Genomic DNA, 23487 nt, shown 5'->3' on the forward strand with positions numbered 1-23487 from the left:
GAAACAGTTTTGCCCAGGAATTGAAACTCGTAAAAAAAAATGTTCTAAAATTTTGTTTTATTTATAAATTCTTTGTGCTTAGTTGGGAATAGAATCTTCTTGTCTTTTCTGGTGCATAAATAAATAATATAATGATGCTTTTCCAACGAAGAAACTGGCGGCAAAAAAAGCCATGTGTTTTTTGCGAAGTCATGTTCTCACATGAGTTCGAAAAAAAACCTCTAACACTCTACTAAACATTTATCGTCATTGCAAATGCAAGCGCTGTAAATAGATTTTTTTCCATAAGAACCTTCAACATAGTAGTATAAAGTTTATCATCATTAGTATTTTAGTTTTTAGTGTGATCTATAGAGATTATTATAGTACTGAATTTATTGTTAATATGTCACTATTGAGTGAATCTGTATAATAAAATTAGTAGTCCTTCTCAAGTTATGGCGTGATCAAGAGTTATAAAAAAACTCCCTGGTTTAGACGATATACTTCTTGAGCATAGTAGTTTGACAATATGATGATTTGCAAATCTTAGATTACTAGTGAAGGTCGCCTGCTTGTTTAAAAAACTTGATGAAAACTCTTTAAACATAATTAGTTGCCATAAATAATAATTGTAGAAAAAAAAATAATTTAATTAAAATTTTCTATTACAGCCGTCGAAAGGCATGGTGAACATACTTGATGAGGTAGTGATATACAATGACCCATATGGCGTGGTACTGGTCATCGGCGCGTGGAATTATCCCTTGCAGCTGCTACTCCTTCCCATGGCAGGTGCTATTGCAGCAGGGAACGTCGTCATTATTAAACCCAGCGAACTATCGGAAGCCTGCGCGAAATTCGTTGCAGAAATGGTGCCTAAATATTTGGACAATGTAAGTAAACTTATTAATTTCTTATATATTTTCTTTGAAAAAATCAAGCGAGAGAGTCTGTTTTTGTGTAAGTACAAAACTTCAGCTATCAAATTCATAATAAAAAATCATCCCAAACAAAATCAAATCTAAGTCCAAAATATGAGGTTTCTGAAACACAAAAAAATTTTTAAGTATTAATCTATGTTTTTATTTATAAAAGAATACAATAGGTACAGTAGTACAATTTACTGCATTTCAATTAAAATGTCTATGACGATTAAGTTAACATAAAAAACTCAACAAAATTCATTAATATGCAACCAGAAAGTACAGCAAGGTTAATAAGAACGTTTTTTTAAAAAACCTTGTGTTTTGAGCAGTGATTGCATATTTTTTGTTTCAAAAATTTTTTGTGCTCTTCACTCCAGGATTATCCATCCGTTCATTGCGGAATATGTATGTATGTATATATATTTTTATATATGTATGTATGTATACTATATTTTTTTGTAATGTAATGGACAGCAAACAGTTATCTTTGTAAGCTGCAGAATTCAGCTATACATGACACTACAATAGATATTACACATGATATTAGGGCTAATATAATGCATTACATTTAATTCACTTTAATTTACTAGCAATTATTCATCCTTTATTATTCCTCGTTTCACTAAGCTGTTTACAAATTTCTAGGACGCAGTTAAAGTAGTGGAGGGCGGAGCTGATGTGGCCACGGAGCTACTGAAGCAGAGATTCGATTACATTTTCTACACTGGCGGTACCAACGTCGGCAAGCTGGTGTACGCCGCCGCTACTAAACACCTTACACCCGTCACGTTGGAGCTGGGAGGAAAGAGGTCAGACTTCCATTTAATTTTTTGTTGACGTTTGCTAATTGTGGACACTTTCGTTATATTATTAGATGTTTCATTATGCCACATATTTTAAGTTTTAAAGGTGGTATCTATTAACTAGGTGTGTGTAGTGTATGTGCATTAATGCAGCATAGACAAGTAATATGGATAGACTTTGATGCCCTATGGCAACATGTTCTCTTGCAAAATATGGCGACTTAGCGATACTTGCACAATTGTAAAACTTATAATTAATAACTTAATAAAAGTTGTGTTCCTCCAAGAAGTTTTTATTTGACATTACAGTGCTTTATCAACATTTTTATGCTTTATTTTTAACATAACTCAAAACAAACTAATTTGGATTTTTTAGCAATAAAATCATTATTTCGGTGCTGTACCGAAATATTGTACCATTCCATTTCATCGTTCCACCGTCAACGCTTGCATCGGCACCCCTAGTGCTCTCTTCCTTTCGCAATTCTGTACTTTGCTTTGGCGCAGTACAAGAATTATGATACTACTATAAACATTTTAGTGAAAATATACTGAAATATGACTTGGAATTTTTTGGTTAACTGAAGTCTTAAAAAAAACTGTCTACAGAAATTATTTCACAACAACATGTTTTCTCGTTCTTAGCCCTGTATACATAGACAGCACTGCGGACATTGCAATCACCGCGAAACGAGTGCTCTGGGGCAAGTTCATCAACGCCGGCCAAACGTGCATCGCCCCCGACTACGTACTGTGCTCTAAGGAAGTTCAAGACAAGTTTGTGGACGCTGCCAGAGACGTCCTTAAAGAGTGGTACGGGGAAGTACCGCAGAAGTCGCCGGACCTGTGCAGGATTATTAACAGCAGACACTTTAGGTAAATTATTATAAAACTATTAATTAAAAAGATATTTTTATAAAACTTAAATCATTGGTTCACGTGAAATGTCTTATTAACATAAATTTACAAATATTTTAATTATTGTAGGTTTTTCTACAGTTGTTATAAGAGTCGTTGTTATAGTTAATTTTCAAGAATAGTTTTGAAATATTGTGCTTGTTTTATTAACCATTTGAATGAAAATAGGCAGTCCTTGATTATTTCACCTTTATAAAATCTGTTTTGATATAAACATACATACATGTTTTGAGTGTACCAGTGCTTTAAAGAATATTTTTAAATTGTATATGCTGAAGTAGACGAAAGAATTTTTAACACATATAATTCTAGAAGCATAATTTATAACAAAATTAAGTAGAATTATAAAATTTTGTATATAAAACCTTATTGTTAAAATGTTACAGCCGTCTGCAAGCATTACTAGATGCTAGTAAGGACAAAGTTGCGATCGGCGGCAGTAGTGATCCGAACGACAGGTTCATTGAACCCACTGTTTTGGCTAATGTAAAAGATACCGATAAAATAATGGAAGATGAAATTTTCGGTCCCATTTTGCCAATAGTCCCTGTTGAAAACGCATATGAAGCCATCAAATTCATAAATGCCAGGTGAGTTATTTTTACATGTGTCTTTAAAGTCATATTGGTTTTCTTCTGTACTTTTTGAATGTAGGTTAGTCAGGATATTTAATTAAAAAGGACATAATTTTTTTTCTTGTTCAAAGCGAAACTAAATTTAAAGTGCTCAACAAAAACTTTGTTTTTTCGATGGAAAATAATATATTAATTTTTTAATAAGTAACGAAAATAAAATTTAAAGATCAATAATAAATTCTGCTTATCATAGTTAACTTTTTTTAATATACGCAGGCTACATAGAATTTTTAAAACTTAATTTTATTATATATAAAAATGTTTAAATTTTGGGTGTTATTAGGTTTAAAAACATACTTGATTGTGGGTATATTTATTATGCAATTTTTTTTGTGGTTTTTGAAAATGCATAACTATCCTAACTTTGTGACAGTAAGGATATAAGAGGATTTGTAAAACGTTACATCTCCAATACTAACCAGTGTGATCAGGTGTGATGTAGCCTGGACCATGTGCAAAGGTTCATTGTCATGACTCCAACGGGCCAAGTTCATATTTATATTTACGGAATCAATCATGTTGGAACGCTTGCTTGATTTGGTGTGTCGTCTATTTGTGTGGAGAATTTTACTCATGTTACATTTACAACATTTGACATGAAATTGATAAATTTTAAACACTAAATATGTCCAGGAGAATTTTTAAAATTATAGTATTAATTTTTAATACCGCTAGTGTACTAGTTTATTATTCATGTTAAATGTGAGAGTGAACTCAAATGGACCAATCACTCTCAACGCATTTCAGGGAACACCCGTTAGTACTATACGTGTTCAGCAAACAGGGAAACATCCACACATTGTTCAATGAACAGACACGTTCAGGCAGTGTCTGTATCAACGACACGATCATGTTTTACGGCGGTAAGGCAAACTACTTCTGTACGAATTTTTGCAAAAAAAACTTGCAAGAAATCGTATTTATGGTATGGGTGACATTTCGAATAACTAACATAACTCACAAGCCGGCGCCATGTAACACACTTTTCCACATAAAACCAAATACCTATTATATTAAATACTTTTCATGTGCTGGCTTAAGAAATTTATGTTTGGGATTATCTTAGAAGGTGGAGGACATTATGGTGGCGGAATTATTAAGGTGGTGCATTCTAGAACCATTTTTCCTTAATAATGTTGTAGGATAATCATTGACAATGCTTTTTTCTGTGATTTTTTAATAAACCATTAGGTTTTTGAATTACTATTCTAATATTGAATGGAAATTCTAAAATATAATGGCGATCATTTTCGTTCAGAAACAATATTTCAATAATCTATTTTACGCCGTGTATTCACAATTTATGTAAGTAATGGGACAAAAATCATATTTGAATGTTGAATATCGTTAAGAGTGACGCTGTTTCTATGTGATCCATTATGTTCATTAAGATAATTACACTGTAGAATGTCTTTGTTACAATATTACATCCAATTTTTATTGCTTATGTGTAATCTTAAAAGAATAACTTGTGTACAAAGTTTCTTTATCTTCTCATATATTTAGTATATAACTGCAACGTAAATATAGAACTCTAATATTTAACCGAAATAGCTATCGGTGGAGGTCTTACTATGTGTGTTGCATGCTTACCCTGTAGAGAGAAGCCGCTGACGATGTACTTGTTCACCACGAGCAACGATGTGGTATCGATGTTTAGCGACGGCACTAGTTGCGGAGGGATGTGCATTAACGATACCATCATGCACATGGGAGGTTTGGAGACAATTTATTTCTTTTATTCACATTTTTATAATGACATTTAAAACTTATACATCTATGAAATTAAGATTTTGCGCACCAAGTGACGATCTTTGGATGGTAAAAGTGAACAAAAGTTGCTGCTGGAGACAAGGTTACAACGGAAGCCCTGGAGGTTCACTACCCTAAAAGAAATCTTAGGCGAGACGCCCTTTGCGCCAAGCCACATAAAGCCTACGGAATCTACAATAGTCAATTGCGCAGCAGTGAAACTCTAAACCTAAACGGAAAGTCGTTTTATTTTTACGACGTACCATCATTTCACACAAGTTGTAGAGCGCATATGTAGTCCAACATAAAATATTTAATTGTTAAATTAAGCTGCCACTGTCATCAAACGACTGCTGGCTTGACACAACTCTGACATTTAAAAATAATAACTATAATCTTGTAGAATTCTGTGATGCTAATTCTGTATTAAAGCAACAATATTAATAAAATGCGCTTTCATAATTATTAACAAATATTAATTATTATTCATTGCTTATGATTGAAGCAGCAAGCTTCATAAGATTAAAAACTAATGTTAAATTTTAGCTTTAGCATTAATCTATTTAATAATTAGTATATATAATAATAATTCGGTTTTAGTTTACTGAACTAGAGTTCTTTTTTAAGTCTGCTTTTCTGTAAGTGGTGTAAATGTATGATAAATGATCAAAAAGCGATACCATATGTATTGCTAATCGCTAGACTCGTTGAAGTCTAGTTGAACTCAATATGAATTAAATGTACGTATATATGTTGTATGAGACGTCACATCATGTGAAGTGATTAATCTACAAAAACAATCACTAACTGATCAAAAAACTTTAATTAAGCCTTCGGGCTGATTGTAAAAAAAAGAAATATTATAAATGAATTTTAAAACTATGTGGAAATGTGAGGAGAGCGCGCAATTTACAAGACGCACACGGGGTATTTAAGAACACATTCGTTTGTCTACTTCCCCCATCCTGTCGCTGCATACTTGAAAAAGTGACTTAAACATGCGCAAACTATAACTTGCAATTCTACGTACTTGTGTCATGCGACCATAGTCCAACCGCATATTATTTTTATTACCAACCGTGCTTTAAGTACACAATTCTTAATATTGCATTAATTTCGCAGTTGACACTCTGCCCTTCGGAGGTGTGGGAAACAGCGGATTGGGAGCATATCACGGCAAGGCCAGCTTCGACACTTTCACGCACAAAAAGAGCTGCCTTATTAAAAATTTCAACGGCTTAGGAGAAAAAATTGCATCGTAAGATTTTTTGGTCTTGTTGAAGAAAAGCTTACCCGCCCTAAGCGAGGATATTTTATAACTTGCCCTAGGAACACTTTCACATGTCCGCAGTGTGGCACCTGTCAGCATCATACATTTTCCATGCTCCATATGTAGTGATTTTGCTTAATTTAAATTGAAAAATGAAATGCTCTGACATCTCAAACGGTCAAACATTTGGTACTAAAAATAAATCTAAAAATTATTTTGTTACATTCCTTTACAATTTTTTTCTATAGAGTTAAACCCACCATTGTAATTTTTTTAATATCTTTCAAAATTACATGTTTTCCTAATTTAGAATAGAAATTCTTAGGTTTTTGTTCAGAAATAATATTGAACACCATTATATTTCATATTGGCGAAAGGCTTTTTATTTACTGTTAAGCTCATTGTTTTTGTTAGAGCCCGCAGATGATGCAATAAGGTTTAACACTAGCCGCCGCTCATAAATAACAAAAGGTAAACAACGGTGGTTATTTTTTAAAAATAAAGCATTAATAATGAAAATTTTAGGTTCAGATCAAACACAACATTACTCTGTTTATATAATTCTAAACCATCTATCAATTTGTTTTTCTATATTTGATAGTACATGGTTATTTTTTAACAGCGCCCGATACCCGCCATACAGCGACAAGAAACTGAAGACAATCACAATGTTGATGGCAAAGAGAACATTACCTTCCTTCAAGTTCTTGCCCTATCTGTTGACATTTGCTCTCGGCGCGGGCGTCTCTTACGGTATCTTCATGTGGCAGAAGGTAAAGAAGTAAAAAGTCATGAGTTGTTAAAATATTATTCAGAAAATATGCTATTATTAATTAGTTACAATGTTAAAGCGAAAGTCATGATTGCATCAGACAATATTTATACTTGTATTCCCCAGTGATAATTTTCTGTTAACATTGTGCAATGAGTGTTTATTATGTCACAGTACTTGTAATATAAATAAGTTATGCACAATTCTTAGTTTTATGAGTAATTAAATAGTTAATATATCCAAAAAAACCGTTTACTGACGGGCAATTACGAATTAGTAAACCACACTATTTCTTTAATTCATTCTGTTTATGTAATCACAAGTCTATGGTAAAGGATGTTCAACTTCTGAAATGATGGCACTGTGATCTTTTTCTAAAAAGTCTATTTATATGTGTTTGAATAGTTTCTGTGAAAGAGATTAATTAGTGCTATTATCTTAAATGTAAAAAATGGAAAATTATTTTAACAAAAACTATTTTGTCCAGCTTGTAGAGTAATAAATATTTCAATAATTGGTATGTCTTATGCTTTAAAAACTAATTCTACATAAAAAAAATAGTTGACATTTTTTTGTAATAGCAAGCATTATACGCTTTAACATTGATTTTCCATGTAGGGCAATTTGTAGTGAATACATTATTTTCATTGAATAATTGTTTTATTTGGAATATTACCAGTTTCACACAAATTTCGCTGTTCAAATCAGTCGTGAATAATCCTTTATAAAAACAAAATAAAAATTTACTTACATAGTTCTTCTATTTGCTATAGTATGTGGAAAGTGCTAGTAACCTTTGGCTAGTCACTTTCTGAGGTATGTGAGCGATAGAGATGCAGTAGACGAACATCAAGCCATCAGTTTTAAAATATCTCATATGCATCTTATCAATCGCTTTCTGATCAATTTCTTTGCTGACATACCTCAGGCGGTGACTGCCACATCCGGACACACTCACAAAATTATATTTAAAGCCTGAAAGGACATTATAGAACAAATTTATAAAATCAAATAACAATAAAAGATAGTTAATTTTATTAATATTAATAAAAAAAAACTAGGGAATGCTTAGCACATAAGTAAATAAAAATTACAGAATCGTTTTTTTATACATTCATCTTGTTCCATTTTTACATTTATATTTGATGTGTATTTGTCATTTACCAGGCCTGAAAATTAGTTTCAATTTTTTTTTTCACATTTATGCTTCTCTAAAAAAATATAAAAATTGCAGATATCTAATATATAACTTTTATTAGTTCGTCGATTTTAACAAATTATCTCAATACTTAATTGTTACAGATGTCTTCTGAAGAAGTTTAAACTGTTGCAATAGAAGATTTAAAATCATTATAGGAAGGGTTTGTATTATTTTTATCGCAAGTGTAAGAATAAATCTGCAGTTATTTTTAACACATTATATATACTTAATCGTTTTGGAGGTTTTTTCCTTGTTTATGCATTTACATTATACAATCTTGGACTTTGCTAAGTACATTCTATGGAAAGACGATGTCGATTTATTACTGCTGCTTGCCTTATTGTGATATACAAATATATTTATTTTTGAGACTATGTGGCACAATTTATGTATATTTTGAGAAAATCTCTACATATTTATTATTCGTTCATATAATCTTAATTGAAGGTATCACGAATCATGCATGTGTGTAAAAATTGTTTCGTTACCATTCCTGTCAAAAATTACATTTTACGCGTACAAAGTCGCGACACCTAATAGTGCAATATTAAGATTCTAAGAAATTTTTAATTCATATATACATTGTGATAATATATAATAAGAATATTTTTGTAGCTATGTATATTTTTTACTAAAATATCATTTTTAATAAATTTATATACTACTTTATACTTCATTGTTAAGATTATACTTAAGGTATATTGCATAAATTGTAATAAAACTTTTTAAATGACCAGTTGTTAATTATTTTCTCCATTCCATATAAAACAATTGTATATAGTGTGTAAAAACTGTATTCTGGATGAAGGATCCGTTGTTAGCCTTGTGGGGCTTTTACAAGTTCGTTGGTTTCAGGGCTCGCGGGTCGAAGACTTATAATATAGTGTGTAAGGGAAAAGAAAATTTAAACCTATCAATAACGGGTATTAAAGATAAACAGATCTGATATGCAGATGCACGTTTTTTTTAATATTATGTAAAAGTACGTAGACACTTTTATGTGGAAAAATTGATGCAAGCTGAGCATATACAATTGAGGCAGATAAATACACCTGCTTGTGGCAGATTACGAAAATAGTTACATTTGATCTGATAGTAACTCGGTGAAGCTATCTCTTTAATATATGAGCTAAAATTACTGGTCGTAGTGACAAACATCAGATTATCTCAATATCTATCAGCCTATACCAAAGACAAACTGTTTTAAAATTCAGAATGACTATTTTGATATTTTTTGTCTATGATTTGTTACAATTTTTGTAATAATGCAAACAAAAAAATACTTTTGACTTTAAATTTTAAATTAATATTCTTCAAGGGCGTTACCGCGCGTTACTTTCATACTTTCTTGTGAAGAATAAGCTTATAAATCTAATATAAAAAAATATGATGATCTTCTGGAAAGAAAGTCATTAATCGGTTAACAGACATAAAAACAATTTTTTTTCTTAAAAGATAAATGTCTTTTATATATTAATAATTTAAGAGTTTTTATTTCCATGATTTACTAGTCACTTTATCTTAGATCATTTTTAAAACTATAAAATGTTTAAAATATAACACATAAGTATATAAATAATATAAATCAAAGGCTTGTCAAGTTATCTAGTAAGCACTACTTAAAATTAAAAAGCTAATCCATTACGAAAAGGTAACGGTATCAGACAAGTTACTTTTTAATTAAAATTGACATATTATTGAAAGACATTTACTGTTTTATACATGTTTTTAAGAATAAAATGCGATGAAATCGTAGTTTAAGTAAACCTATTTTTCGCATATTTATTTTTAGATAAATTTATCTTTAACTGATTATAATAGTGAAATAATATAAGTGTAGAAAATATATAACATGACTCAACTAGTATGTGAATAGAATTATTTACATCTGCAACAAATATTGGGTTGAATATTGAATTGAGAATACAAATGCATTACGTCCGCCAGCACAAAATGAAAAATGGTAATAAATAAATAAATAAATCTTGCTGTGTATTTCGGAAAATATTCTCACAAGAGTCAGCGAATTAAACATTGAAATTTGAAAAAATGGAATTATTATTTTAAAACGCTTATTTCCACATTTAGAAAGAATACTATAAAAGCGTTAACATATTTTAGTCGAATAAATTAACATCTTTATCTGTACTTAAACTGGTACATGTAGTTGTTATCTACATTTTTGACAGACAGTTAAAATCTGTTGCAAATAGCAACTATCACAATAACGACTTTTGAAGGTCAGTTTATTTTACAAATATAATAATTTAAATATTTTAAGGACAACATCATTTAATTCTGGTAACTACTTATTTGATTTTAATGTTATTGATCCTGAATAACATACGCTCTTTAAGACTATTTTTAAAATAACCTTGCATTGTTGAATGCTGTCGCCGAAAAAAACAAATTATATAAGCCAATTGAGCAACACTTTGTTAAATATAGTAATAAATAAATAATAATAAAATTGAGTACTGTAAAACAATTTTTGTCAAATTTAAAAAAATAAATAAAATACATAATAAAATTATTTTGCTTTGTAGTTATTGTTTGCCACAATTATTCTACTTAATGGTTTTCATTTATTTTGTAATTTTTTTTTTATACGGGTAATAAGTTCTTGAAATTGCAATACAGTTTAGATACAACATTTTACAAATTGGGAGTGAGGGAAATCAGTTTGGTTTCATACGGCAACACCGCTTGTGATGAGCAAAGACGATTAAAAAAGTGTCGATAGGTCAATATTCTGCAGAAATTAGCCAGAATCTCCAGGTATCTACAAAATATACTAAATAACCCTCCTCGCATGTGAGGGCGCTATGTGGTGGTGCTGTTCTTCCTCTGCTAGCTCAGGTGCTTATTCACGTTTGAGGGCTCGTCTGACTACTCCCTTCCCATATTCCTATACGGCCGCCATATTTATAAGTCATGAAAGGCGTTGACGCTCATCATAATTATTTGCGTTGTATTCTTTTACAGGACCAATGGCTGCGATACGCAAAAAGTTAGTGATTGTCGGTGACGGTGCGTGTGGGAAAACATGCCTCTTGATTGTGTTCAGCAAGGATCAGTTTCCGGAAGTGTATGTGCCGACAGTATTTGAGAATTACGTCGCCGACATCGAAGTTGATGGCAAACAAGTGGAATTGGCGTTGTGGGACACAGCGGGTCAAGAAGATTACGACCGATTGCGCCCTTTGTCGTACCCAGACACCGATGTGATTTTGATGTGTTTCTCGGTAGATTCCCCCGATTCTCTCGAGAATATCCCGGAGAAGTGGACACCCGAAGTGAAGCACTTCTGCCCCAACGTGCCTATAATCCTGGTGGGAAACAAAAAAGACCTGCGCAACGATCCGCCCACCATTAACGAGCTACGCAAGATGAAACAGGAGCCGGTGAAGCCCCAGGAAGGCCGCGCCATGGCCGAAAAGATAAATGCCTTCGCATATCTCGAGTGCTCCGCTAAAAGTAAGGAGGGTGTCCGTGAGGTGTTCGAAACGGCGACTCGTGCCGCGTTACAAGTCAAGAAGAAGAAGAAGACCAGGTGTTCTCTGCTGTAATTGTGCTGTTGTCGGAGGGACTCTGATTTATGAATTGTTCGCATACTGCCTGTAAACTTACGTTTGAAACGACTCGAACTCTGCAGCAGTGGCGACGCCGGCCACACAGTGCTTCCTTCCGATACTGACAGCTGACGGCAGGGCGGCCCGCGCAGCACGCACATCCACTCAGTATTCGTGTGGCTATATTTTCACAATTGGTACTTGTATATTTTATAGATTATCTATAAAGAATAAGCGTAATTGCCTTAACAGATGCGGTCGGGGGTGAGCGAGCCACTGGGAGCTCCGGCCCCGATGAGCCAACTGGAAAATTTAGTGCTATTTTATCATGTTATATAATCAAGTAGCATTTCCTCAGAACATAGATTCCACCCGGACCATCAACAACACTTAATTTTGTATTTTGATTTTTAATAAAATAGTAATGTGTAAATTGTGTAGGGGGTTTATTTGACACGGAGCGCCCGCCCCTCTGACTGCCGAGTGCCAGCTCCACCCGTCTCTGAGACATCTACTAGGGCAGTTCATTGTAATCTATTGTTTGTGTGAAATTTTAACTTCCATATGATTACATTGCATGCTAATATAATTTATTAGTAATAAAGGAACCCCAACTTTTAACAATTCTTTTCTAGACTTTTTGACTTTTATAAAAATTTAATACAGCATTTATAAATCAAAGGTTTCTAGGATGGGGGAAATATTTAAGTTAAAATCAATCATTTTATGTTATGTTTTATTAGTATTGTAAGTACAAAATTATCTTCAAATATACATGGATTAACACTAATTAGACTTCCTTTTATAATTTAAGATGTTTTGGAACTATTCCAATTACAAATTTATTAACTAATCAATTGAACTTTCAATTTAGGAATTCCTTGTCATTTTCAATAGTTGAAGCGGGTTGAACCTTCTGCGCGGTGCAAACATGTACTGTCTCTGTTGGTATTCACTCTGTAGTCGGTATGGTACCACTGTACCTCCCGGGAGATACTTCTCTTGTCCTCTTAAGTCTGGCACCCAGTCGGCATACAAAATAGTATCAACTATACTCAATTCATTGGGTGATATAGGAGTGATTAGATATATAACATCTTTGTCAATACCACGCACAAGTCCTGAAATGCAGCACAAATTAATTTCATATTTAAACTTATCAGCATTATAGTACTTGAACTGTAATACTTTTATTGATAACAAATATGAGTTTAATGATATACTTTGTTCTGAATTACATCATCTCTGACTCATTTTATACAAAGAATAAAACAATGGATGGATAAATCTGGGCATTAATTTACATGTAGAACTGAGGAATTTTTTACCATGTCCATAACAGAGCAGTGGTTTATCTGAAAGTGTAAACACGGCCATATCTCTCTCACTTGAATGTTGACAGAGTGCCACTATCTTTCCATTCAGCACCTTGGTGATTAATTCACTTTGAAGTTTGATGTTTGTTGCAACGTAAAGATCTTGTAAGCGAGCCCTGGAAATTGATAAAAGTTTAATTTACTTGCGATACCAGGAATGGATCTGTGAATGAGTAGAGGGGAACAGTGAGTCATCTAGAGTCCGGAGTAGCCTCGTTACTCATTTCAAAAACAATAAGCGTAATGATAATTCGGTGCTGGTTGTTTGCCGTCGCAGCGGACGGAACGATTGCGCCGGGCGAATTAACGAGCCGTATTATTCGTTCGTAACGGTCATCTTTCCATTAACCGCGATGCAGCACTTAATAAAGGATGTGCAGTACGCACACCGATATACACGCGTCCAATGTGACATCATGCACCTAAATAATTGCATTATTGACTTGCATTACCGACTTTGACACGTATCGTTGTCGATACTACGTTTATTTTGGAATTAATCGAAACAAATCAAAATATTGTTCAATAAAGCATATTGTATTAATAGTGAAGCATACTTGTACGCTTGTGATTGATAGTAACATCTGAATTTCACGAGATAAAAAGATGATTTATAGCACGAAATTATAAAATTGGCGTTAAAAGAGTAACTATCTAGTTTGGTTCTTCTCGATATCACCATTTTGAACCCGGCAGTCTTATATAGAAAAAATTGGAACTAATCAGATTATATATATACATATTTAAAGTTACATTATACCAGTGCTCCGCAACCGGTGTGCCGTAGGTCAAATACAATAAGTGTGCCGCGGTAAAAGTTAATTAATTGAATTTATACTTTTAATATTGTATTTGAGACACGTCATGTAAGCTATCGGTGTGCCGCCAAATTCTAGGAAAGATTTCAGTATGGGGTTGATGAGAAAAGGTTGCGGAGCACTGCATTATACCAATCTCTTGACTCAAAGTGCTAAAGCCTATTCGAAAGATTAAATATTTGTTTCATACGTACACCGTTCACGTGAGTAATTAAGAGTGCCAGACAGTAACGGATGCGTTATCGAACGATCTTTGGCCACGTGAATATTTACTTATAACATATAAGAAGATCTCTAAACATTTACAAAGGAAATATTAACAAGTACATCGATGTAGTCAATGATGTCATTATTTTTATCCAATCCGTCCTTTACTCCGTGACATCAGAGCTCCGATGCGTCACAACGCATACAAAAACGTTCTCCGCGATTACCGCGTTATATTCTTATGTAAACATTTAACCCAGCTGATTTAATTGGATGATCATTTTGAACTATTTTTAATAAAAAAAAATTAGTACAAATACAAAAGTTTTTGCTTAGTCATGACATGTGCGACAATAATTTCCCAAGCGGCACTTTCACCTTACTGTATTAAAATTGAATCAATTTAATTAATGTCATTCCTAGAACCTGCATGATAATTTATAAATACGACCTATTCTAACAATTACATCATAAAACTAACGGGTATACTCATACGATTATATTATTTAAACAATATAAAGTACTCGAGGCAACCACGGCTGAAAATTGACCAGACTGTGTACATAGAGGTAAGTTATGGAATAGGGCGTGGCGACTATGATGTATCCCAGATATCTTTGGGTGAAGCCTAGCTTGCAGTGGGCCATCTAAGTGTTGTATTACGACCTTAAATGGAGCTATAAAAACAGTTGCAAAGAAAAGACATTCAACAACAAACGGTTACGACATACGATTTGAAGAGGTGAATGTATATCTCATTTGTCAGAGAAAAAATAAAGCTAAATCTTTTATAAATATTTGCAATCAACCTGCTTATAAAGTGAACATACTTAAATATTAATTTCCTTATTGGATTAAATTTTGCTTGCCGTTATATCGTTATTATCCCGTCGTTAGGAATAATCCTGAAACCATTGTGTTTTGTTTAAGATGTGCCATACTTTATTTAGAGCAAATGAGCTATATATTCTATATTCTTAAAGCTTGTACAACTAACACAAACAACTACAACTATTCACCAAAAATCTGTCAAATATGATAAGGATCGGAAATTCGTGTTTCGTCATATGTTTACGTCGCTCATTTTTAAAACTTGAATAGCGAAAGATCAAGATATCTATTAAGGCTATCACAACAATTCATTATCAGTACTTTCTCGACTTGTTATTGAGGATTAATAACTATGATCACCATATCAGCCCTAGGATATCCACGTCTAGACATAGGCATTGTTTGTAGTCTCAACTCTAGGAACTTAAAGCCCCAACAGCCATCTGTTGGCAATCACGAAGCATATATTTACGTAAGTCGTGTAAGGCAAAGATCGTGTCTGAAAATTTCTTCGAAACATTCCACATTTTCCTTTTAATTAGCTAGACAATAAGTGTGTTTTGTATACTGTTAACCATATTTATTGCTCCTATTTGTCTATCACCGTGTAGTAAAATCAATCGTACAGACCAATTAGGCCAGTGGAATACACTATTTACAATCAACGGTTTAAGATGTTCTACAAGATATCTCAGACCTTCATTTTAGTTTTAAATCTAATATTAAAAATATATTAAATTAATTTTATTATAGCATTCAAGAATATTTAGTCGATCGAAATATGTGGAACTTGGTTTGTTAACTCAACCTAGTTATATTATAGTACACACATCAAAAAATTTTAAATCTGATTTTAAACCAGCAACCGTTGAGTTTCTGGCCGGCTCTTCTCTACATTCCGAGCCGGTGTCAACTTATTATATATAATGTTAAAAAAATTTACAATTTAAAAGTAAATATAAATGCCCGCTTGAATAAATAAATTCAGTAGAGATACAAAATAATACAATAAGACGTTTGTGAAATGATACGCGTATCGTCTCTCTGAAACAATGCTTTATCAGGCATCTATATTTTAACAAATAAATAAAAGCAACATGTTATTTATGTTGAAAAGAAAACAATGCAAGTCCCGATGTCTACGTGTTAATCGTTAAATCTCGAATCGTTATTATGCGCGGCGACACGCGGACGCCTTATGGTCCACTGGGTGCTTTCGAAATTAAGGATATCCGTTTCAATCACTATTTCTTCCATGCAAAAAAAAACCTAATGCTGTAATGCAGCTATTTAAAAAGTATTATGTTTTCTTTTAAACTATTACAAGCTTATTTTAGTGAGGCCAGGAATGACGTGTCTACACGCTTCATCAGCTGTTAACAAGGAGCACGACCAGATCTTTCCCAGTGCCGGCTCAGGGGGTAGCTTAGGACTTCCTTTTTTCATCACTATTTCACTAGAACCATAATACTTACGAGACTTATTTATTAGGAATATTCCTTTCATTAAAAGACGTCAAAAACTCGAACAGAAATTATTATCCGAGATATTAAACATTACGAAAAATCGATTTTATTAAACTATACCCGCTAAGGGTAGTGCGGGCCTCATGTAACAGACGGCTATTTAGTAAGTATGTTTTTATCTTTTTTCCTAATTACTAAATTACTACACAACTTTGAAATTATTTGCCGAGGAACAATGACATACAATCACATAGACATTACAAAACCAATACATCTACCTAAGAGCGTTGACAATCTCCTAGTACGCTGAAATTAATAATGCAACGGTCCAAGCCATCGATCTTATATTTAACAGGTTCTACCATCTCAAATAGTGAACAGAAGTTGCAAACAGGCACACGGTATTTGAGAATAGTCAATAAAATGTTTAGTAATAAAAAACTTTTCAATATATTATACCTCCTTGAAGATATCTTCGTTGCAAAAGTAAAGTTCAAATTCATTGTATTCATGAAAATGCCAGAAAAGCTTATATTGTATAAATATTTAATAGAAATAGATGCTTGATAATGAATCCGTCCATTTTAAAGCCTCCAAATCTTTTATAGAACACTTTATATATATACTGTATCTTTGGCATAGAATATCTACTACTTAGCACTCAGTCTTTTTCGTGTACGGTAAATTTCCCCGCCCGGAATTTTCAATTTTAGTTGTTTTTTACTACAACTAAAGAATAAATTAATTATATCCATAAGTAACGCTTGTAACTTTAATTAACCAAAAATAATATCAGTCGTATCACAAAACCGGTAACCTACATAAATAGTTTTTTAATGAATTATTTTAAAAAAGAAGCATGACGGTACAGTCGCACAATTGTTAACCCGCGAGCCCTTTGCCGTCCAGACCAGAGAACAACCGTATTGTTGACATCCGACTAGCCTTTAAAAACACAACGCGCTTCGAGTAACACCGCCGCAACAGGACACCGTATTGAATACAGCGTGTCATTCGTACGCCATTCTTATAAATAGACATGTAATATTATCAATACAAGCATTCCGACTGGAACAGACATGCTGTATACTTCTCACAAAAGTCTTACACTTCAGTTAGGAATTAATACATTCTCTCTTCTAAACCTTATTTGAAAATAAAATTGCAACAAAAACTGTATACACATACTTATGTTATATAAGCTCTCTGTAACTGCAGTACTTGGCCAAATAGCTTAATGCACAGTTGCCTTTCAATCCAGTATCGTGATGATATGACTAGAGTGCTATCGAAATCGCTGTACGGTCTCTGGAAAGCCCGACGAGGGAAGGGCTGAGGAAAAAAGAGCATGAGCGTCACCACGAACGTTGACGACGGGCTGGTAGAACTGATCGGACGATACTCCCCCCCGTCTAGCCGCGCGCATATCTAAGACACGGTACAGCGGTTTCGGTAGCACTATAGATAACTTGGCGTGTAATAATAGTATGTTGTTAAGTTATTAATAATATAATTAATAATTTTACGCGTATTCTGTTTCACGGATATCAATGCCGCTAAAATGTGGTAAATGCGCTCTGCGTGTCCATCAAGTAGTAATAGAACTCACGTACCGATTATGTGATACGACTAAAAAAAACTGTTGGCAAAGTACACGTATGAAAAGGTATATCCTACATAGGTTGTGACTTAGTAATTGGAAATACACTAATATAAATAAGAGTTTAACATAAATCCGGTCTCTGGCAAACGAGATATGATTAAGAGGATCAGACTTCTCGCGCACACTCGAATCGGGGGCCCTTACGACTTCCGATCGCTTTCCGGGCTCTCCATCCTATGAACTAAATCAAGTATGTAAACCCGAGACGAGTCTCCCGAGGAAGCTGTTTGCTTTAATTAATGTAAAGAAGTCTAGACTAAACGCAACCAATGCTCAGCCAACTGACGGTGAAGACGCCAACGGCCTAAAAGATCTTTGGAAGTAATATACTAACATTGATTTAATTAAAACTAATCACATATCGTATATACGTAAGTGACAATGGGCGTACTGTATAGAGCGCAGAACAGATGTCCACCGGTGCCTGGCTTTGAAGTGGGGATCGCGGAGCAGCAAGTTAAGTGGTGGTGGGTGCACACAAGGTGGACAAATCTTATTAAGATAAGGGAATAGTGTAGATGCAGACCACTCCCAACCAGTGTTATTGTAAATCTAGGAGAGGCTTATGTCCAGCAGTGGATGTTCCACGAATGAAAAGTTGATAATGATGATATCACGTGATTCTGATTCAGTTAAACTTAATGTAATGGTTCTGTTGCGGATTCCAAAAATCATAGAAAAAAACTGGTTTTTACACAGAATGCACATTGCTCAATGTTGAAACGCTACATGGCTACTAAATTTCCAAGAATTGGCAATGCCATTTAGAAATTCACAAGCCGTTCGGGCCTACGTTGTATTTTATTTATCACCTTGAATTGTCATTTATATTTAATGAACAGGTAAGCTTTTTTTTTTAATAAATACTCATTTTAAATATATACTCACGAATAAGGTTTGATGTGTAGCAATTGCATACTTTTGTGTATGTTCGCCAGTTTTCCGAAGTATGCTAAGAAATTAAGATAGCGTTCGTCTCTCGGCGCCAGAGAGAAATTGTCGCTTACGTTGCCCTTATTTACTCGATACGACTCCGCCGGTGACGATATGTACGAATACGACAGTTGATGGTGTCGCGACAGGTTTGCGAAAATGCGGTCATTTTTGTATAATTTATGCAGCTCCTCGACTTTTTGCGGTGTCAGAAGGAATTCGAAGTTTTTCTTGAGGGAATGCAACTCGATTTGTAGGAGGAATGTTGGCCGAATACGTAGTATTATGAAGGTAATGAACTTTAGACCGATCGCATTGCACATGCCCATTGTGTTGACGATCCACGGCAAGCAACGGAGGCGTTCGTCGTCAGCGCATCGCGCGACGAGGTCCTCCACCGCGGTTACGTATAGTCTCGGGTTATCCATTGTACTAATCATGCCGAGGTTTAACATTCTGAAAAAAGTTTATACATAGCAACTTTAATAGCTTACTCGTACTCCAACTGAAACTGATTAAATGATATTGTATGAATACTACACAGAAAAGATAATTTCATTTACTAGGACATATTGTTTGCTTTAATAAAATGGATTAAGTTAATTACTTATTCGAAAATGTTTGTATTTAAAAAGAAAAAAATGTTTGGTTATTTGGATTATAAAATGTCGCCTTTATTGTGTGGATGGACCCAAAATTTGATTTGTTAAAGACCGGGCGTTGACATGAAAATATATTTTTTCAAGAAGTATATTGTTGTATAGCTTAGAGGTATCCAGTGTACAGTGCAAAAAAAATTAATACATCAGTTACGATTGCTGGCATTTTAATTGTCACGACTAAAATATTAACCTATTATACATACAAAGTGTATTGAGGCATCAAATCAAATGTGAACTATGTGTGCATATAAACTGAATGTAGTCAGTGACAGTTGTTATAAATAATTAAAATTTTAATCAAAGTTTCACCTTAAAGTCCAAATAATATTTATTTATATATTTTTTGCTTTTTCCTATTAATAATGATGATGTGTTCTTACTGGTGTTATTTCTTGGATTTAAAGCAATAACTGTCATCAAACATAAAATCTTTTATGCATTGTTTCCAAGTAATGTTAAATGAAAAGAAAAGTAAGGTTCTGGTACAAAACAATAACACAATTATAGTAGTAATTAATACTAAAATAATAATTACATCTCAGGTTTTCTCAGATGTGTGTAGTTGGGTCCAAGAAGTGGCTCAGTAACAACTGTCGCGGATATGCTGCCAGCAACTGTGAATTCACACTGTCCGGGATCCAGGTCAATAACTAAAACCGGTCCTTTGCTTAGCAACTGGTTTACATAGTAGCGAAGAAATGTTGATTTCCCTGCTCCTTTTCCACCACATACAATCCCTCTGCTTCCATCACCTGAATTAATTAAAAGAAAACAATTAACTTGTAATGTAAACATAGAACAATTTTCAACAATTTAGGACTATAATTAGTTATTATCTTATACAAACAATTTATATGTTTGCATAGTTTGTACTCCAATGATTGACTATGGTCATCTTTTTTCAATAAGTTAAAAGTACATTTGAAAAAACTTCTATTCATTAGTCGTATGTTTCTTCCTCTACAACTTTGGATCATGAATGGGGAGATACATAGACAAACTAAAGTAACCAATATCAACCAGTAGCTAAGCGAGTCAAAGAGGTAGTTGGCAGGTCACGGGTTATTGAAAGTTGCTGTATACAGGCCACTTTGAACCTGTCCTAAAGGAAATCTTTGGGAGAGATTTTTCTACAGCAGTGGATGTACAATAAAATAGAGATTATGAAAATACTTCTAGTGTTCATTTATTAAGATACTTAACAGCCCTAATGTTAAATGATGTAATAAGTTTGTAAAATAATCGATTGAAAGTGAAAAGTCAATTAACTTAATTGTGGGAATTAAACTTCTTAAATTTAAGTTTATTATTATCTCAGTTTATATTATATCAGCTATTCTATCCTGCAGTTTGATAAACTTACTTAAACCAAATTGCACAGCCTGCTGCCAATTTGCACTTTCTTCAAGGTGCTTATATGGCTGTGAAGAATACAATGAACAGCCTAAATATTCAGATGCACTTTTCAAACTAGGTTCAATGTTATCACTTGATTTAGTAAATAAATTGTTGCTTAATGTTTGAAAGTTACTTTCAACAAAATCCATTGCAAAATTTCTCACTTTCTCTAATGCTACAACTACATCATAGCTGCCCAGTGTTGTAACTATTTGTTCAGCAACCACAACTGACACCCCTCTTGTAGTCAATTTATTAAATAAACCATAATAGTTATTGTTATTCTGTACAGTCTGCAAACAATGTGCATAATTATAATATGGGGCATAAACTTCGCAGGGCATTTCTTGTAAACTGTAGCCATATAACTGGGCAGATCCTCCTAATTTTTTGACAACTACTTTACCATGAATAAAAAGATCTGCTGGATGCCTTAAAACAATGATAGTGCAATTTATTCCATTAAACACTTCATGCCTGACAACAGGACTCTCAACTTTTTCTATTGATTCTTCTAAATCAATAACTGCATTTGATTGATTGAGGTCTTCATTAACAACATCACTCTCATTCTGGACCTCAACACTTGAGTCTGCCTCTGTTAAGTCAACGCTGCTTAAGTTAACTTCTGTTCCGAGCTCAGGAGCTAGACTATCAATTTCTGATTCAACATCTTTCAATAAATTGGAAGTGTCAAATGTTGAAAATGATACATTTGATTGATCAGCAGATATATTTTTAACTGTTGCATATCTATAGTGTCCCAGAATATCATTGAATTGTTCAGTGTTTATATTTTCAGCTGCAACTGACACAAATGTAGGGGAAGGTGTCATTGTATACAATATTCTCTTATCATCACTCAGTATATAATGTTTATTAGCATTCTGTTTAGTATCAATCTCTAGGGGAGTTGATTCAATATGTCCACTTTTTAATGTTTTGGCTTGTCTTTGTTTTGGCTCACTTTTGGAAAGCGAGTTATATTTTTCAACACAATTTGAGTTTTTTGTAGAAGACTTTTGATTGTTGTCACGTTTTCTTTTTAATTTATCTCTTTGAATATTTCCTTCATTCAATTTTTCGTGAATTTTAGAAGCCAAAACACCATCAGCATCAAATTGACTTGAACTATCAGAATCTGTTGTGGGTTCAACTGAGGAACACAAAATAGAAAGATTGCCACTCGCAAGAGAGGAATCATCAATTGTTTCGGATGACATTTCTAGATAGTTTTGTCGGGTAGAAATCAAATCATCGACATTAGTTAAATCATTGGTGCCTTTGTCAACTTCATCAACTTGTGACAATTGAGGAAAATCTTCATCAACTAAATTAGAGACAGAATCAAGATCACTACTATCCAAGGTGGCCTTCGTCGATTCATTGTAAGAATTACTGTTTGAAAGACTTAAATCAGAAAAGCCGCTAACCGAACTGTCATCCGTGATATCCATAATATTTCCAGACTTTCTTATGAGATCGTTATCATTTTTGTTGTATCCGTGCAACATCTGCTTTAACTGTTTCTTCATTTTCTCTCCTAATTTATCTCTCACTTTGAAAGAATGTGCTTTTTCAAAAAACTCCATATCTAATTACTAGAATAATTTATAAGAAAAACTTATAACTAAAATTAACTAGAAATGTTTCCTAATTTAACTCTGTATTAGTTTATGGTACTTAATACAATTTATTATTTTAAACCATGTTTTTCACAATTACCGCACAATAATAAAATGACAATGTGACAACAAGTGTCAAATAACGTTCAGCTCCATGAAGCTGCCGCGGGCAATAAAAGTTAATAATGTTTTCCCAGTAGTAATGTATTGTATTTTCATGCTAATAATCGAGGTTTTTACTTGGTTTTCTCAATATTAATTAAATATATAAACCTTCAACCAGTTTTATTTGTATATTTTTAAACTATGTTCTAATCTTAAATTTCATACCATTTTTAAAGATTTGTATTGGAAATTTTTTGGGCTGATTTTTGTGTTTATAGCGTTAACTCTAATTTGAATTCCTTAACTCAAAGAAGTTTTACTTTTTCGTTGCTACAGATAAAAAATTTGAAAATAGGTCGAATGGAATGAAGGTCACGCGAGATAGCAAAAGCAGTAACGACAAATGAAACTCGTAATGTGTTGCATTCATCTTGAGAAATTTTCATTACAATAAAAATAGTATTTTTAATTTAAATCAAAATTTTTCGAGAAATAAATTATATTTATTATTCTAAAGTATGCTTGGATTAAAAATTCTAAAATGTTCCTCTTTATAGCGAAAACTATTAAAA

General features: G+C 33.2%; 3 protein-coding genes across 6 annotated transcripts in view; 2 read left to right on the plus strand and 1 right to left on the minus strand.

The window, feature by feature from the left end:
- Aldh-III (Aldehyde dehydrogenase type III) overlaps positions 1-8992 on the plus strand; it is a 34117-nt gene extending 25125 nt beyond the window's left edge. For 2 of the 3 annotated variants that reach the window (XM_068763930.1, XM_068763932.1), the window contains exons 4-11: positions 654-875; positions 1554-1717; positions 2357-2587; positions 3016-3219; positions 4865-4980; positions 6139-6274; positions 6909-7059; positions 8361-8992. In XM_068763930.1, the coding sequence (XP_068620031.1) occupies positions 654-875; positions 1554-1717; positions 2357-2587; positions 3016-3219; positions 4865-4980; positions 6139-6274; positions 6909-7059; positions 8361-8381 (1245 nt within the window). In that variant the 3' untranslated portion in view covers positions 8382-8992. Of the gene's footprint in view, positions 1-653; positions 876-1553; positions 1718-2356; positions 2588-3015; positions 3220-4011; positions 4128-4864; positions 4981-6138; positions 6275-6908; positions 7060-8360 lie in introns of all 3 variants that reach the window. The other variant, XM_068763931.1, reaches the window with a different exon arrangement.
- A 1935-nt stretch (positions 8993-10927) lies between these two features.
- On the plus strand, positions 10928-12661 carry Rho1 (ras-like GTP-binding protein Rho1). 2 transcript variants are annotated; one of them, XM_068764657.1, is made up of 2 exons: positions 10928-11037; positions 11245-12661. In XM_068764657.1, the coding sequence occupies exon 2, from the start codon at positions 11250-11252 to the stop codon at positions 11826-11828; it is 579 nt and encodes a 192-aa protein (XP_068620758.1). In that variant the 5' UTR covers positions 10928-11037; positions 11245-11249; the 3' UTR covers positions 11829-12661. The 2 variants fall into 2 exon arrangements, with proteins under 2 accessions (XP_068620758.1, XP_068620757.1); XM_068764656.1 differs by having other exon boundaries at positions 10936-11118.
- On the minus strand, positions 12566-22898 carry LOC137921811 (polynucleotide 5'-hydroxyl-kinase NOL9). Its single transcript, XM_068764655.1, has 5 exons — positions 21151-22898; positions 20323-20539; positions 19081-19581; positions 13160-13323; positions 12566-12952 (listed from the first exon to the last, which is right to left on the minus strand). Exons 1-5 carry the CDS (start codon positions 22775-22777, stop codon positions 12702-12704), a joined length of 2760 nt encoding a protein of 919 aa, XP_068620756.1. The 5' UTR covers positions 22778-22898; the 3' UTR covers positions 12566-12701.
- Positions 22899-23487: the final 589 nt, after the last annotated feature.

Source organism: Battus philenor, unplaced genomic scaffold (genome assembly GCF_028537555.1).
Source record: "Battus philenor isolate CCGP_79_NKW_IND1 unplaced genomic scaffold, ilBatPhil1.0.hap1 SCAF_19, whole genome shotgun sequence".
NCBI classification, from domain to species: domain Eukaryota; kingdom Metazoa; phylum Arthropoda; class Insecta; order Lepidoptera; family Papilionidae; genus Battus; species Battus philenor.